This window comes from Leopardus geoffroyi, chromosome C1 (assembly GCF_018350155.1).
Source record: "Leopardus geoffroyi isolate Oge1 chromosome C1, O.geoffroyi_Oge1_pat1.0, whole genome shotgun sequence".
Taxonomy (NCBI): Eukaryota; Metazoa; Chordata; class Mammalia; order Carnivora; family Felidae; genus Leopardus; species Leopardus geoffroyi.
In genome coordinates this window covers 98,206,869-98,226,170 of record NC_059328.1, presented here as the reverse complement: position 1 = coordinate 98,226,170, position 19,302 = coordinate 98,206,869, and the positions used below count along the sequence as shown (strand labels likewise).

The 19,302-nt window shown below is 33.4% G+C and overlaps 1 protein-coding gene across 6 annotated transcripts in view; it reads right to left on the bottom strand.

Moving 5' to 3' along the window:
* The window catches only part of SYCP1 (synaptonemal complex protein 1), a 118,632-nt gene that overhangs the window by 58,258 nt on the left and 41,072 nt on the right, over positions 1 to 19,302 (bottom strand). For all 6 annotated transcript variants that reach the window (XM_045478754.1, XM_045478757.1, XM_045478755.1 and 3 more), the window contains 6 exons: positions 13,993 to 14,054; positions 7,182 to 7,286; positions 6,268 to 6,371; positions 4,882 to 4,999; positions 4,015 to 4,085; positions 1,102 to 1,183 (listed from right to left, as the gene is read on the bottom strand). In XM_045478754.1, coding sequence (XP_045334710.1) covers positions 1,102 to 1,183; positions 4,015 to 4,085; positions 4,882 to 4,999; positions 6,268 to 6,371; positions 7,182 to 7,286; positions 13,993 to 14,054 — 542 coding nt within the window. The remainder of the gene's footprint in view (positions 1 to 1,101; positions 1,184 to 4,014; positions 4,086 to 4,881; positions 5,000 to 6,267; positions 6,372 to 7,181; positions 7,287 to 13,992; positions 14,055 to 19,302) is intronic.

The window sequence follows — 19,302 nt, the reverse complement described above, 5'->3', positions numbered from 1 at the left end:
GGCTCCAACAGCATCTATATAGAGGACCTATGTTTTGGTCTGGCCACCATTCTTTCCTGAGAAAACTCTGTTAGTGTAAATTCCATGATAATCCTGCTAAATCCATGTTGTTTGATCGAAGCTAATCTGTCTCCAGGAGCAGGTGGGTAAGTACCTCAGGCTTTGCCAAATTACTCTACCCCTTACCCACAATAATTAATTCAGGAATAAGTAAGTAAACTAAACTAGGCCAAAGTCCTTTCCAAGATTTTTTTTCCAGAGCTTTCAGGACACTTTTTTAAAGCCTTCCAACTGACTCCAGCACCTTTCATATCTCCTCATTCCATTCTTAAAGATTAAAAATATCACTTCCCTAATAGCAAATCTTAATTGGGGGCACCTGGGTGACTCAGTCAGCTAAGCATCTGACTTCCGCTCAGGTCATGATCTAGTGATTCGTGAGTTCGAGCCCCACCTTGGGCTCTGTGCTGACAGCTCAGAGCCTGGAGCCTGCTTCAGATTCTGTGCCCCCCACCCCCCACTCTCACTCTCTGCCCCCTCCCCCCATGCTCTCACTTGCTCTCTCTCTCTCTCTCAAAAATATATAAGCATTAAAAAAAAAAAAAAAACACTTTAATTGGATCACACATTATCCACCAGAACAAATGAAGTCCAAGCTTGATACCCAGAACAGTGCCTAGAACATGGTGGAATCACATACTTTGTACTATTCCACTTTTGTGATATTCTTCCCGGAAAACCTTCTTCCTATCTCTATATATTGACATCATACCCACCAAAGCACAACACAAACTTATGAATTTTATCGGTATGTTATTTACTGACAAATTTTTTCTTGAGCCTCTTTAGCCTAAAAATGTATATCAACATTAAATGTTGAGGATTTATGAAAGAAATTTAGAATTATACCACTATTTCTTTTACTCATAAATCCTGTAAGCAAAATAACTCAGCTTTGCCTGTATTTTTAAGGTCAGCAGCCTACAATAGTCCCTATATCACTATTTATACACTAGAATATTTCACTTTATTTTTTTTACACACGTGGTGATTTTATGATTTGAAATTCTATTCTACAATTTATTATTAAATGTAACATACATTTTCTTCGCTCTTGTCCAATTTACATTTAACTTCATCTCCTTTCTGCTTTAGTTCTTCTCGCACAGATTCCAGTTCATTCCTTAAAGGAAATGTAAGAGTGATATAGTAATAAACTTTATATTTTTTGTTCTATTCATTTTCTGGGATTTCTAAAATGCTTGACTATATTTTTTTGTTGGTTTACATTTTCATTTTGTTTGGTAATTATTCATGCATTAATGTCAACATATATACCTCCTCTCCTACATTTAAATGAATTTATACATTTAACTTGAAACTATCTAGATCCTTTTTCCACTAAAAAAACCTCTAGAAAGAAGTACTTCTGATTTAAATCAAGATTTCACTTTACTCTTCCTTAGTCTTAAATTAGTCATCATAGTCAAGACATAGTTATTATTTTATACAAATAAATTAGGGACATAAATACAAGTGATTTTTAATGAACTACTACATGACTGAGATATTTACATAGACAAATATCCTTACATAGAGACAGAGAGAGAGTATCTCTGGAAACACACATAAGAAACAGTGATACCTCTGGGGAGGGACACTAGACAGCAGAAAGACAAAGGAAAGACAGTTTTCTTTCCTTATGTGCCCCCCCTTTGTCGCTTTGAATTTTGTACCATATGCATGTATTATCCTTTCAAAATTTTGTAAATTAAAAATTTGTTGCACATGAAAGCAATGGTCTTTTATCTTGGATCCTTGAAGCTATTTATTTTTTTTCTTTTTTTTAAATTTTATTTTAGAGAGAGCACATGAGCAGGAGAGAGGGACAGAGGGAGAGGGACAGGGAGAGGGAGAGAGAGAATGCCAAGCAGGCTCCACGCTCAGTGTGGAGCCTGATGCAGGGTTTGATCCCACGACCTTGGGATCATGACCTGAGCTGAAATCAAGAGTCCGATGCTCAACCGACTGGCCACCCAGGCACCCCTTCTTGAAGCTATTTCTATTTATAGAAATATATAAATATTATTCAATCATATGAAATAATTGGCCTTGTAAAAACTGAATTCAGGCTATTTACTCTTTAACTGAGTATAAAATTTTTAATTGGCATATTCTTACTTCTATATGAGTGTATATATATATATATATATATATATATATATATATATAGTAGAGTTGTGATATATGTTATATTGTATATATAATTATATAATGTATATAATACAATATATAATTATATAACATATATAATTATACATAACTCTTCAGAGTGTATATATACATATATATTCAGAGTTATTTATGTCCGTAGAGTAGGTAGATGTACAAAAAGATATTTTCTAAGTAATTTTAATTCTCCTAAATAAAAGATAGCCTTTCCCTAAAATATGTCTTCATTTTTTATCTCCAAAATGTACAGTGCTTTTATCACAGAGATTCAATCTAGAAATAACAGCTACTTTCTCTGAAGGAGAAAATTGAGCAACAACAACAAAAGCAATCATTAGAAGTGTAATAAAAGATGACTTTCCAAACCTAGAAAATAGCGAGTCTTGTGGCCAGACACTATATGTAGTACTTTATTCACATTACCTCATATAATCCTCAATCCTATATATTAACCAAAATGAGAAGCCAAAGCTTAATACTTCAGGATATAAGTACAGACAAGGATCTCCAAGTATTTAGAAACCATCTAAATTAACTAATGGATTAAAAGGAAACTTAAAATACAGGAACAGGTTGTTTAGAAAATAAACATAAAAACACTATATATCAAAACCTAAGTCATAGATCCATAGCTGTGTTAAGAAGTAAACTGCTATCTTCAAATGTTTTTATTATTTGAAAAAGAGAAAGAAAACTAAGTATCAATATATCAATTTGAAAAAGAACTAAAGAAAAGATTAATATATGATTTTAAGCAGGCAAAACATTTCTAAGTAGAAAAGCAATGGAAAAATTACCAAAAAAAGACAACTAGATTTAATTCAAATTAAAAAAATTTACGCACAACAAAAAATTACCCAAAATGCAAGGAAAACCACAAGTTGGGGGAAATATGTACTGTAATATATTGTAAATATATGTAAATATATTATTTAAAGCTTAGGTAAATCAGTAAGTAAACAAGACCTCAAAAGTATTAACAGGCAACAGATATAAGCAATTTTAGAAATAAGAAATTCTAGCAAGCAAACACAAAAAATTCCAAAACTTACCCCCCAAAAAAGAAAATTACAAGTCCTAATAGCAATGAGTTGTTTTTATCTATTATATTATCAAATAAATTAATAATAATACCCAAAACAAATTAAAAGATTTTTGAAGCCAGCATTTTCATACAATAGTGACTGTACTGCATGGTTTACAACTAGTATAACCTATTAGAAACCATTTGACTATCAACAGTTATTGAAATCGTTATTCCTATGACTCAGTAAATTCTCCTTGAAATGTATCCTATCAAATTCAAAATAAGGGAAAAAATCTGTATGCTCCAAGATGTTTACTACAATACTATTTATGATAGTGGAAAACTGGAAAATGTCATGTCTAAAACCAACAAGGATTAAAATAAATTGTTATATCCACTTGACTGGTTTACAGGCATTAAAAATAGACAATTGTGAAAACACCTAGAAACATGGACATTTTAAATAACATTAATTTTTTTTAATTTCGCTTCTAAATTTTCTTGCATATAATTACTTTCTTCAATATTAAATATAAGAAAGTTCGTGATGCTTTAAAATTCCTGTCTAACCTATTTCAACACTAGAACAAAAGACATTGTTATGATTTTATTTTTAAGCAGAACTCCAAAGCCATCATTCTAATTTTTTACTTTATACCATATCCAACATTAAGTGTAATTTAAATTAAGCCTAACAAATAGAAAAATACTAAAATCTTTTGCCAGACAAAAAAAAGCCAACTCATTAGTCTTGCCTTAATTGTGTTTCAGTTTTTTCCATATTTTCTATTTGTTTCAACATCTGTTCTTCTTTCTTTTTGCTATTCTAAAGAAATAATAAATGTTGTTTATGTTAATAATTCTGTTTCAACAAAACTAAAATTGAAACTAATATTTAAAACTTTATCTGTCACCATGAAATTCAATTAGTTATATATAAAACAAGACAGTGAGCTATTTAACTTGCATAGTTACATACTATTTTTCCAGCCTTATTTTAATTATTCCCCTAGTAATCTCTATACAGCAGCTAAAAAGCAAGTCTTACTTATTGTCTCCCAGTGATACTTTAAGGCCTTCTATCTTTGTTCATATTGTTGTGACTTCAAGGAATGCTTTTCCATTCACTATTACCTACTGAACTTATAAGTCATCTTTTAAGACCAAAATCAATGCTATGTTCTCTCTGAAGCCTTCTCTTCCTCCAAGGAAGAAGAAAACACTTTGTCCCAAAAACAACACATATAACATAGTATTTTAAGTTATTTGAGCATTTAGTTCTTCTCTTGAGTCATAAGATCTTAATGAGGAAAGAAGGTATTTTATTCATCGTTGTATCCTCCACATTGTCATATGATTTACCTGATAAATACTTGTTGAATAAATATTCATAAAAATCCTAACGCTTAAAATTACATTAACTTTATCAATGGGTAGTTCTATAGTCTGTTGCCCATTATCACCATCTAAATCAATATGCATATTTTTCTTCTAAAACAGAGGATCAGCTCTAAGATAATCAGATTTGTAAAGGGTAAAGAATCTTGGAAAGTCATCTATTCGAGCCCCCTATATTTACAGGTTAGAAAACTAAGTCACTGGTACTTTCTTTTACAACTCACATCAGTATCTTCTTGCTGTTTCTTGAGTTCTAGGGCCATTTCACTTGTTTCTTGTGCTAATTTTTTGTTCTCCAGTGAAAGCCTGTTGCAGCTTGCATTTAGTTCAGTAGTCTTAAGCCTGTTTTTTAAAAACATGTGAGACCTAAATATTTACCTATTAAATTATATGATGTAGAATTTAATTCAAGATAATCTTAGGGGAAAGGGAGAAAGGGCTGGGAATATAAATAAGATTGGCCATTAATTAATAATTTCTGAAGTGCAGTGATAGCTATGTGCTGCTTCATTACATTATTCCCTCTACTTTACACGTTTGAAATTTTCAACACTAAGTTAAGATGCCACAGATTTCCTTGCATATTCCCTACACCTCATCTCCCCATACTTTTCCACAAATTTTGAAGGGTGTCTTACTTTCTCATATAATTTTTTTTCTCTAGTAGACGGTCTCAAAACTATTCCAAACTTCTGGTGATTTGATTATAGTAGTACATGAGGCATGAGCTATTTTTAACAAAATATTTTCATTAAAATAAGTAAAATGAGGTTTAATTTTTGTGCACAACACTTAAACTGCTCTTACAAGATCTCAAATACTCCACACTGGAAGAGAGATTACTACTGCTATTAGTGCAGTCAGGATCAATTTTAAATCAAAGAAGGGGGAACTGTGTGGTTCTATGGAATGATTTCAGTAGCAAGCACCTATTATCTTCTCCTACTTAATCAATACTGGAAATTCGTCAAAGAGTAGATTAGAAAATGAAAGGTTGAAAAAGCAAACATAGCTTTGAAAGGTTGAAATAGGAAACATTAAACTTAACGTATAAATAACCAGTCCATTTACTAAAAGGAATTTTGGTTAATAAGTTTTACCCAGAATTCAATGACGTGTATGTATTTTGTCACTTCACCAAAACAAATCTATGAAATAACTTAACAAGCAACCAAAATAAATGGGTAGAATTGCAAATAATTATTTTTATGAGGAACTAAGTATCGCCAAGAAAAGTAATATATTGATATTCTAAAGAAGTTCTCAACTTTGTGATATACTCTTTTTATGTCAATTATATATATATATATGTGTATGTATATATGTATATGTATTTATCTGTATATATATATTAACAATGGTGTGTGTATATATATGTGTGTGTATATATGTATATGTGTATATGTATATACATACATATACACACACACACACACACACTATTGTTAATTTCATTAGCAGTAAAATTAATAAATTATTTTGATCTCTAATTAGGAATATATACAACTTTAACCCCATTCAAATAAATATTGAATATAATTTACTAATTTATTAACTACCAGAAAGCTTAAAAATGAAATATGTAAGTTATTTATAGATAGAAAACTTACTTCTCATTTTCAAGTTCAGTTTTCAGCTCTTTAACCTGTCTGGAATAATGTTGCTCACTTGTCACAATGGCAGTTAACTGTACTTCCAAATCATGCACTTTTCTCTGGAAAATAAATGTGTATAATCACAGCAAACATTTTTACAATATTCTTATTTTAAAAGTATGGCCAATCTGTAATCAACTCATATATTAGGCAAAAATTTGGTAAGAAAATGTCACATTTTAAAATTTAATAGACTTAATGCCAAAAGCATTATAATTTTAGAATAATGAATAATGACAAATGTAATACAAGTAAATTCCATCTTGACATTCTAAAGCTCAGCCAGTAAAATTATATTTACAAATTATAAAATATTTTCATCAGTTTTACTCAACCAGGTAATTAATCTCCATTAAAATGTTATATTATCAAGAAAAAATATAATAATTAATGAAGTCAGGTAGTATCTTAAAAACTAAGCTGTTCTTACTATTTTAAACTATTGTATAGTTACAATGTAATACTGTTATGGATTGAAAAAATACCTTTATAAAATAAAAAACATATTCCAAAATTATAACATAAGCACTATAAAAATTATTGTAAACTAAGAACTTAACAAAAGTTAAATTTTAAATGTTTAAAGAATACTGAAGACATCAAAAATGTGATTGTTATAAACCATAGCATGATGCATACTCCTGATATCTTAAATGCTGACCTCTCTCTCCCACATTAGAATATGAAGATTTTCTAGATGTGTTTCACATTAATCATTAGTACATTAAATGTAGCAGGAACACTTCCTTTGAAAGGAATTTTGTGAAGAAATCTTTCACAAAGCTAATAGCTATACCATAATCTATTCTGTAAATCTGTACTCTACTAACAAAATGTTGCAGGACAAAATGTATCTTTTCTAAACAAACCTCTCTGGTGTGGAGAAGACCAGTCAGTTCTTGCTGTGTTCCTTTTAATTCTTCAGCAATCTTCTCAAATTGTTTCTTTTCATCTAAAAGCTTTTGGTTTTCTACCTATTTAAGAACACCATAAATCATGACAACCAAAGCACAAACGTATGCAAAATGATCAAACTACCTAACTAGAGTGAAGAGACTTACAAGTTTCTCTTTGGCTAAAATTTTTTAAAAAGAGAAAACAAGTAATTAATAAGTTAATTCCAAACTAAATATGATAACAAAGGATTGAATAAACAGAGCCCTAAAATTTTTTATTTAAAAAAAATCAGACAGGTCATTGAATTCAAACCTTATGTTATGCATAATTCACTCCAATTTATTAGCATTTATTAGTCACTCACTATCCTACCAATCCTGTTTGTCTTTATATTGCACTAAAACGTGCTTCCCTATAACTTCCATGCAATTGTCATTGTTCTGCCTTTCTTAGTCGCATAGAAGTCTAATTCCTTTTTTACATGATAGCTGACAAATATTTGAAGAGAATTATCAACACTCCCTAACTTTTCTTTTTCTCTTAACCATTCTAAAATCTCTAATTCTTATTATCATTCTTCCTATGAAATGGTTTTAAATTACTTCATTCCCCGAGGATTCCTTTGTCAATATACAATTTTAAATAAGGTATCAAGAATTAAATTCAATGTTGAAATATGACCCTTTGTAGCAACGTGGATGGAACTGGAGAGTGTTATGCTAAGTGAAGTAAGCCATACAGAGAAAGACAAATACCATATGTTTTCACTCTTATGTGGATCCTGAGAAACTTAACAGAAACCCATGGGGGAGGGGAAGAAAAAAAAAAAAAGAGGCTAGAGTGGGAGAGAGCCAAAGCATAAGAGACTCTTAAAAACTGAGAACAAACTGAGGGTTGATGAGGGGTGGGAGGGAGGGGGGGGTGGGTGATGGGTATTGAAGAGGGCATCTTTTGTGATGAGCACTGGGTGTTGTATGGAAACCAATGTGACAATAAATTTCATATATTGAAAAAAAAAATTAAATTCAATGTTCTAGACAATCAAGGATCAACAAACTACAGCCCACAGGCCAAATCCAGTCCCTACTTGTTTTTAATAAAGCTTTACTGTAATACAGCCAACATATTTATGTATTGTATATTCCCATTTTGCCTTGTAACAACAAAGCTGTATAGATGCAAGAGAGACCAACCACATGGCCCACAAAGCCTAAAAATTTGCTACTGGCCCTTTAAAGAAGAATTCTGTCAATCTTTGCTTTAGATGGGTCCTATACAATAGACCTTTCTGCAATAACAGAAACATGCAGTAGCTACTGATCACTTCAAATGTGGCTACTGGAGCTGAGGAACTGACTTGTTTTTTTTAATTTGGTCTATTTTAATTAATTTAAATTTAAGTGCCACATTTGGCCTCTAGTTACCATACTGGATGGCACAGCTCTAGAAAGTGAGCAAGACTAAGTATAAAACAACCATTAACTCTTTACTTACAGGTGCTTAATTACTATCAACTCCTCCTGTTATCCAACATAGATTTAAGTCAATTTTCATGTTGTTTACTTAAGCATGAGATCACAACGGTGGAGCTATTTAAAATTTTGATACAGCTATAACATGATCACATCTGTGATTTAAAAAGCTAACTCTAGCAATAGTGCATAGGAAGACCCAATTATATACAGACTACATATATACATATACACAAGTGTTTACAAATAAAAGACTAATCCAGTTTGAAAGATATACCTTGCAAACCATAAACATTCTTCAAGACAAAAAGATACTGTCAGAGATAAAGAGAGATATTAATAATGATCAAAGGTCTATTTGTCAGGAAGACAGAATAGTTCTATATGAATGTGAGACTTATAACAAATTCAAAGTACGTGAAGCAAACATTGACATAATTATAGAGAAATAGACAATTACTAAATCAAAATAGGAGATGTTAACACCCCTCAGTAATAATAGAACAGGACAAAAAAAAAAATCGACAACACTGAAGATTTTCACAACACCATCAATCAAATGAATCTAACATTTAAAGAACACATATAGAACCTAACAACAGCAGAATACACATTCTTTTCAAGTACACATGGAACATTTACTAAGATAGATTATATCCTTTATAAATTTAAATAATAAAGTATATTCTTGAACCATAATGGAGTTAAACTAGAAATAAGTAAAAGAGGAAAATCTCCAAATACATGGAAATTAAATAACAGACTTCTAAATAACCCCAGGGTCAAAGAGGAAATCGAGAAATTAGAAAATATTTTAACCTAAATAAAAATGAAAATACAAGATATCAAAATTTGTGGGATGCAGTTAAGGAAGTGATTAAAGTAAATTTATAGCATTAAATGTTTAAATGGAAAAGAAAGGTCTCAAAACAACAATCTAGGTTTTCATCTTAAGAACCTAGAAAAAGAACAAAATAAACCCAAGCAAGTAGAAGAAAGGAAATAGTAAAGATAAGAGCCAAAACTGATGAAACTGAAAATGGAAAAACAGTAGAGAAAAATCAACAAAACACAAAACTGGTCATTTTGAAAAGGTCAGTAAAATCAATAAACTTCTATCAAGAGTGACAAGACAGAAGACACCAATCACCAATATTAGTAATCAAAGAGTATAGACTATAGACTCCATAGATATTAAAAAAATAACAGAATGCTACAAACAACTCTATGCACAGAAAGTTGACAACTTCAATGAAATGGACTAATTCCTTAGAAACCACAAACTACCAAATCACCTAAGATAAAACAGGTCACCTTAACAGTTCTGTAATAATGAAAAACATTAGATTCATAGTTTAAAATCTTGCCAAAAAAGAATCTCTAAGTCCAGATGATTTCACCAGAGAATTCTACCAAATGTTTAAAGAAGAAATAACACTAGTTGTATACAATCTCTTCCAGAAAACAGAAATGAAAGAAATGCTTCCCAACTCATTTTATGAGGCCAGTATTAGCCTGATTCCAAAACCAGATAAAGACCACTGAAGAAAACTATAGACTTCCCAAGAACACAAAACCAAAAATCCTCAACAAAATATTCATAAATTCAACAATTTAGAAAAAGAATAATATACCACACCAACTGGGATTTATCCCAGAAATGCAAGCCTGGTTCAATATTTGAAAATCAATGTATGACATTGATTAGAATATTAATATTCTAAATAAGAAAAACAACATGATCATATCAGTAAACACAGAAAAAGCACTTGACAAAATTCAACACATATTCATAAGAAAAAAGCTTAAACTAGGAACAGAAGGGCACTTCCACCAAAAAAAAAAAAAAAAAACTAGAATTAAACATCATATTTAATGGCGAAACACTGAATATTTTCCCTTAAGATCACATCAAAGATGTACATGGTCACCACTCCTTTTCAACATCATACTGGGAAGTCTGAGCCAGTGCAGTTAGACAAGAAAAAAAGCAATACAACGGTCCTTATTTGCAGACAAAATAACTGTCTACATAGAAAATTATAAGGAATGTGCAAAAAACTCCAAGAACTAGTAAGTCATTTTGAAAAGGGGTACCTAGGTGGCTCAGTGGATTAAAACATCTGACTCTGGGTTTCCGCTCAGGTCATGACCTCACCAGCCATGAGATTGAGCCCCACATCGGGCTCAGCACTGACAGCATCTCTCCCTCTCTATCTGCTCCCTCCCTCTCTCTCAAAATAAACAAACATTAAAAAAATAAAAATAATCGGGGCGCCTGGGTGGCGCAGTCGGTTAAGCGTCCGACTTCAGCCAGGTCACGATCTCGCGGTCCATGAGTTCGAGCCCCGCGTCAGGCTCTGGGCTGATGGCTCAGAGCCTGGAGCCTGTTTCCGATTCTGTGTCTCCCTCTCTCTCTGCCCCTCCCCCGTTCATGCTCTGTCTCCCTCTGTCCCAAAAATAAATAAACGTTGAAAAAAATAAAATAAAAATAATAAATGATTTTGGCAAGACTGTAGGATACAAGGCCAATGCATAAAGCAATTGTATCCCCACCTGCTAGTAATGTACAACTGGAAAAATACAGGTTTTTTGAGAAAAGTACTTTTAAATACTACTTAAAACACTTTCCAGAAAGGAAATATTTAGGTATAAATACAACATGTACAGATCTGTATGTTGAAAACTAAAAAATGCTAAAGAATGAAGGAAGATCCATACAAATGGACAGATACCATGTTCATATATTAGAAGACCCAACATAAGTAATAACAGCAATTCAACCTAACTTGATTTCACACAATCACAATCATAATCACGATTACAATTACAATCACAATTACAATCATAATTCTGGTAGGATTTCCTTAGATAATAGACAAGCTGAAAATCTAGATGATAAAGGAACTAAGATAGCTAAAACAATTTTGAAAAAGAATATTAAAGCCAGAGGAACCACACTACCCAAATCTAAGACTAACTATTAAGCTACAGTAATCAAAACACTAATATGTCAGCGAATTGATAACAAATAGATCAAGAAAACAGAAATAGTCCAGAAACAGATCCACACAAATATGGCCAATTGATTTTTTATAAAAGTGCAAAAGCAATTCAAGGGGAAAAAAGAATCTTTTCAACAAATGCTAGTATCATCCTGGATCAACCTAAGTATTTAAATCTTAAATATCTCTCAAAACCATCCACTTTTTCTCACCACTACTTCCCAGCCTAAACTACAATCATCTCTCCTCTAGCTACTGTGATTGTCTGTCTAATTAACTGTTCTATCTTAATCTGTTCTCAATTCTGCAAGCCAAATGAGCTTTTCAAAATGCAAACCAAGTCACTCCCTACTGAAATTCTTTAGAGTTTCCCATACCTATTGGGATAATACAAAATTATCCTGATAAGATTTAAAAGGCCATGAACTGCCAAGCTCCTACTACCTAACTTTCTGGACTCATTTTGTACCATTCTCTTCTTTTCACTCGAGGTTGTACTCACCATACTCCTTCCTATTAAAGAAACTTTGCACATAAATATTTCCTCTACCTGATAAGCTCTTCCTTCTCTGAATTTCAGTTCAATATTTATTTTTTTTAAAAAAGACTTTCCTGACCTAACTAGTTCAAATTCCTTAATTATAGGCCTCATAGCACTGAAAAGTAATCCTTTATTGCCTTTGTCACCATTGTAATATTACCTTTGAATGACTGCTTATATTTAAATGTGATTATTTCATGACTGTAGATCCATGAAAGCTGCATATGCATCCATTTGCTCCCAACCGTACCCCCAGAGTATAGCATAATAGAATCAACAAATGTTTGTTAAAAGGGCAAATGTATTATTTTATTTATCCCTTACAACTACCCCATTAGCTATGTGCATTTCAGAGATGGAGATCTGAGGCATCAAGAGTTTAGTTAAATTGCTCTTAGTCATACAGTTAAGAAGCAAAAAGCTAGATTACCAATCAAAACATAATTTTAAGGACCAAGATATTGTGTTCTATTGCTGTCCAAATATAACAAAACCCTAAACCAGTTCTTGTCTGCACAGGAGTGAACCTTCACAGTAAAAATAATGCTTTAGTATTCATTCATTCAACAAATATTCATAAAGTGTCAGTCACTGTACTAAGTACTAGGTTTACAAGGAAAACAGGGCATGGATTCTTAGCCCTTAGCCCTTATGGGAGCATACATTCATTCCACTATTTATTAACTGAAGACCTACTGTATACCACCTACTGTGCTAAGTAAGGGGGAATCAAAAGGGTGAATAAAGCTTTAAATAATTTTACCAAAAATAAAGTAATTCTATTTGTGATAAGTGCTATACAGGAAAAGTACAGGGTGGCTATGGGAACAGGCCATACAGAGACCTAAACTAGATAAGAATATTAAAGAGAGGTTTCCTAAACAACTGATATTCAAGCTGAAACTTAAAGTATAAGTCTGCATTATCAAATCTGAAAGCAATGTAAACATTACTATTCACAAGAGTTTGAGTTAAAGCAATTCAGTGGAGAAAAGATAAGCATTTGGAAATAATGCTTCCCAAGAGATGGAAGAATCAGGAGTTGCAAAGTCAGGTAGAGACACAATAGGTTAAACCCACCATCAAATATCTATAATCATAAACAATACTATATAGCAAGGGTTGGCAAACTACAGCCTGCTAGACAAAATCAGCCCACAATCTCTTTCTGTAGGCCCTTGACCTAAGAATAATTTTTACATTTTATTTAAAAATAAAAGAGAGGAGGAGGAGAAGGGGGTTTGGAAATAGGAGGAGAGGAGAATTAACATTCTGTATATAGCTTATAAAGCCTAAAATATTTACTATCCAGTTCTTTAAATAAAAGTTTGCCACCCATGCTCCACACATTATAATCAATTAAAACATAATGAAGCCTACCCTAACAAATTCATTAAACGTGATCCTATCTGAACACTTAACATAGCTACTGAATATATAACATACATATCTTCCTTAAAAGTGTAGCTTTATGGTTCAAAGGTATCAAAGGCATACCAAATTTACGACCAGCTATATCATATGCATTGCTCTTACTTAAATGTACTGTCAACACACGTTCAAATAACATAAACACTTTAGCCAAGACAGATGTATAAAACTTGGTACAGATAAGAATGTGGTTTACTAAAACACAAGTGTATTTTTTTATATTTAGCTGAAAACACTAATATAAAATATCTGTAGTGTATGAGACTAGGTCAACAGATTCATATTATTTTGAAAAATAACTGCTCTATATTAATAAGAGAAACTATATACTTACCAAGATTTTCTTCAATTCTTCAAGTTCTACTTCTTTGTTATTTTTAAGCTTAGTCATCTCTTCTAAAATAAGCAAAAGAATAAAAGGTGTGAAAAGCCAGATTAGAAGAACAGGAAAGGAGAGATGAGATATAAGAATACCACAGTTTGAAAGGGAAGAAAACCGAGATGGTTTAGTGCAACTAAAGAAAGCACCATAAAAGGACAGGTTTCATTCTTTCTCATTGCCAAGTAGTATTCCATTGTATATATAAACCACAACTTCTTTATCCATTCATCAGTTGATGGACATTTAGGTTCTTTCCATAGTTTGGCTATTATGGCCTTTTGTAGCAACATGGATGGAACTGGAGAGTGTTATATGAGAGTGAAATATGTTATACAGAGAAAGACAGATCCCATATGTTTTCACTCTTATGTGGATCCTGAGAAACTTAACAGAAGACCATGGGGGAGGGGGAGGGGGAAAAAAGTTATAGAGGGAGGGAGGCAAACCATAAAACACTCTTAAAAACAGAATAAACTGAGTGAGGGTTGATGACGGGTAGGAGGGAGCGGAAAGTGGGTGATGGGTGTTGAGGAGGGAACCTGTTGGGATGAGCACTGGGTGTTGTATGGAAACCAATTTGATAATAAATTTCATATTAAAAAGTAAATAAGTAAATGCCTTAGGTAAAAAAAATAAAATAAAAAATAAAGAAAGCACCATAAAGCATAGAGGAAGTCCAAATGGAACTACGCAAAAATAATGGATATGTATTAATAGCAATGTTTGTATCAAGTTAATTCCACAACCAAATGAGCCCGGAGTTCATTAGTCAAAATAAGCAATACACACACACACACACACACACTCCAAATATATTTGGAATGAGGTCACTCAGCATGTACCTTTACCTTTAATTCATCACTGTCTAAATACCTGGCCTCTTAATCTTCACTCTCAACTAAAAAGGACAAGTGATCCACTTTTCTCAAGCTAATTCTGACCATTGTACTCTGGACTTCAACATTCCTATCTCTTCTGAGACTTTAGTTGCTTATATAACCAATATATATACTGACTCTCTGTAAAGGAATCTTTCATTTCCCCCATCCCATCGAAATATCTATTTGAATACAAAACAATATCTGACTGACCTTTCTGCCTCTTCTTACTACTGTCCAATTTCTTTGGTTTGCAAACAAATTCCTGTTTGTTATCTACACATGTCTTTCTTAGTCCTATGCAAAACTAATGCCTATCTCATGACATTACATTAATTACATCTCTTATATTATTTTACATTATTTATAAGTATTTATAAATATAAATACTTTAATAAATATTTATAAATAATTCATAATTTATGTTTATTAAATATTTATAATTACGTTATTTATAATTACATTATTAAAACTATGATCCTCAATAACCATTCTGTGGTACAATTCTCAGTCCTCTTCATTGTGGAGCTTTCTGGCATTTAATGCTATCAACTACTCTCTATTTTTCTTTGATTTTCAAGACCTTGTGTTATTTGCATTTCCTGTTTTCTCTACTGACACCCTTCTTTTTTTTTTCCTACCCTAAATAACAACACTCTACACAAGGCTTTTATTTCTATCTTCTATTAATTCAGTATTAGACTAATAAATTTATAAAACTTTTCCAGGCCAAACCACCTTTATCCTCCTTTCTTAAATTCCTTAACTGCCTACAAAGTTCCCAAATGATGCCTAGCTGTCAGCTACAATTTTATTGTATTTGAAACATTGTCTTTCTTCACTGTTAATTAAGGGTTTTTAATAAATGGAGATATAAGAGATTTACTGGAAATTTCCAAGACTCTGTACATTAAAAATAAACAGGGGTACCTGGGTGGCTCAGTTGGGTAAGTGTCTGACTTCTGCTTGGGTCATGATCACATGGTTCGTGAGTTTGAGCCCTGCGTCAAGCTCTGAGTGGACAGCTCAGAGCCTGGAACCTGCTTTGGATTCTGTGTCTCCTTCTCTCTCTGCTCCTCCCCCGCCTGCACACACACTCTCTCTCAAAAATAAATATTTTAAAAAAATAATAAAAAACAAAAGTGAAAAATAAAAAATATTGTCATAATTGCCCACAATTTTTAAGGAAAAATCAAACAAATAGGAAATGCCAGCATGGAGTCAAAAGAAACACCTGTCACAAGCAAAGCTTATTTAACCACAATTTTCATTTTAGGTAAAAAGAGTTTTTCAAACTTAGTCAAACTTAGTTGACTAAGCATATCTTCACATTCTCTCATCCCCACTCCCATAAAATTTTTTAAAGATATATATATGTGTGTGTGTGTGTGTGTGTGTATACATACATAAAATATAAATCATATATAAAAATATATGATGAGGGAGTGCAGGACAAGCTGAGGGCAAAACACAGGCTAATGGCACCACCCACCCCCAGGTGGGATATGTGTGATATTCCTCAGACAGTCCTGGCTACCCAAGAATAAAGGAAAGGGATTTAAGTGTTTGCCATGATGATGTGGAAAACGAAGACAAATGAAAAATTAAATTGCCTTACTGTCTACAGCCCACTGACAAGTCCTTGGAACAGGCAGAGTGACCTCTGCTAGGGACAAAAGGAAATCTTGGCTTATCCTGACCCCCCAGGAATCTGTAAGTCTACTTCAACATATAACAATTCCTTTGGAAACTTCCTTTATCTCAACTCCCCTAAGATATATGCTGGCAATTATACTCCAAGCTTATGGCCCCCTGATATACATATGAAGGGTCTCATGATAGGTTTTACTGAATGGTAATAAATGGTGTTTTCCTAACACAGCTAGCCCCTCAAAGTCCTGGAAACCTTGCTTCCAAAATACCTTAGAGAGTTACTCTAACCCTAATCCCCTCCCAACCCGAGGGTATATAATCAGTTACCTGTCACAACCCCAGCACAGCTCTTCCTGCCCACGGGTCCTGTCCCTATGCTTTAATAAAGTCACTTTTTACACCAAAGATGTCTTCAAGAATTCTTCCTTGGCCGTCCGCTCTGGACCCCACCATCACCCCAAAACCTCATCATATATATATATTTACAACAATAACAAAACCAGACAGACTACCATAAACAAACCAAAATACTGAAGAATCCTAGAAGGAGGAGGGGTCACCTACATTAATTCATTGAAGAGTATGTGCAACAACTAGACCAGGTGACTATACCTCCCACCACAGAGCCCACCTCAGGTTAAATCAAAGATCCTAGGAATTGGAGCCCAAGGGGTAAGGCAGTGCCCCCAAACAGCTCATGATCTCTACAAACAATCTCCTAAATCCAAAAGATTAGCTACCGAGCCCACCCTTCCCTACAGTACCTCCCATCTCCCCCCAACATAATCAGAAAAATCACATTATAACATATGTGGGAGAAAAAAGATTCTCAAATATTTAGATAAGTAAATAATCAAAAATCACCAATTAGTGAAGAAAAGCAAAACCATAAATGTTAGGCACCAAATTCAGAGAAGAACTAAAATAAAATTCAAGAGGGAATTAATAGAGCAAACAGAAGCAGAAATCTTGCTAAGTATAGTATGTTCCAACAGGATACAATATCCATGAAATTAATCACCTAGAGCTCTCAGAAACTTAAAATTTGGTAACTAAGACTTTAAAAACAGCAAAGTAGGGGTGCCTGGTGATTCAGTCATTTGAGTATCCAACTCTTTATTTCAACTCTAGTCATGATCCCAGGGTCGTGGGATCTAGCCCCATGTCAGGTTCTGCACTAAGCATGGAGCCTGCTTAAAGATTCTCTCTCTGGGGCACCGGAATGGCTCAGTTGGTTGGACATCCGACTTTGGCTCAGGTCATGATCTCATGGTTCATGGGTTCAAGTCCTGCATGGGGCTCTGTGCTGATAGCTTGGAGCCTGGTTTGGATTCTGTGTCTCCTTCTCTCTCTCTGCCACTCACCTGCTTGTGCGTGCACTCTCTCTCTCTCTGTCTCTCTCTCAACAAATGAATAAATATTTTTTTAAAAAATTAAAAAAAAAAAAGACTCTCCCTCTCTCCCTCTGCCTCTCCCCACCCAGCTCATGCATGTGCTCTCTACCAAAAACAAAAAAAGGCAAATTAAACATATCTAAAGACTGAATTATTAGGGGGAAGCCAAAAAACTTTTTTCCCAAAATTCCCCTCAAAAAAAACTAAAAAGTAAAGAGTTTAAGAGAGAAATTTTAAAATATAAAGATTGGGGAACCTGGGTGGCTCAGTTGGTAAAGCGTCTGACTTCGGCTCAGGCCATGATCTCATGGCTTGTTAAGTTCAAGCCCCGTTTGGGGCTCTGTGCTGACAGCTCAGAGCCTGGAACCTGCTTCTGATTCTATGTCTCTCTCTCTGCCCCTTCCCTACTCGTGCTCTGTCTCTCTCTCTCTCTCTCTCAAGAATAAAAAACATTAAAAAAATTTTTTTATATAAAAGATTCAGAATTTCTAAAATCCACCTATCAAAATTTACAGAGAGAGAACAATGACACTAGAAAAGAAGAATTAAGAGAACTTTTCAGAGCTGAAGACAGTGTCCTCAGATTCAAGAGCTCACCAAATGCTAGCAAAAGTGGGATATGATTCCACTTTTAAAAGATAGTCTCTCATGCCTGTACCACTCAAACGGCTTCTAATATGATTTCTCCTCTTTGTCCTTTTCCTATCATCATTCCCCACCCACCACCAAATTTATCTGCCATACAAAAGTCGCAGTGATCCTCTAAAAATGTAAACCACAGGCACCTGGGTGGCTTAGTCGGTTAAGCGTCTGACTTTGGCTCAGGTCATGATCTCATGGTTCATGAGTTTGAGCCCTGGTAGGGCTATGCACTGACAGCATGGAGCCTGCTTGGGATTCTCTCTCTCTCTTTCTCTCTCTCTCTCTCTCTCTCTCTCTCTCTCTCTCTCTGGCCCCTTCCCCACTTGTGTGCACCCTCTAAATAAATATTTTTTAAAAAGACAAAGATTTGCAAGATAGAGTTAAATTAGTTAGATCTTACAAACTAGATAGATATTAAAAGTTAGAAACAACAGCACTGGATAACCAATTAGAAGTGAAAAGTAAGGGAGAAAGAACAGTACAGAATATCATCCAAGATTTTGATTCTGAGAACTATACTATTAACCAAAGAAAGAAATAAGCTAATGCTCAGTACTTATGTCATTGTTAATGCTGCTCTCCTACACATAATGCTTTACACATTCCATCATTCTCTACAACTACCCAAAGCCTCTTTATACCTTAAAGTCTACTTTTAAAATCTACCTCTTCTAGAGAATCATTTCCAATTCTGC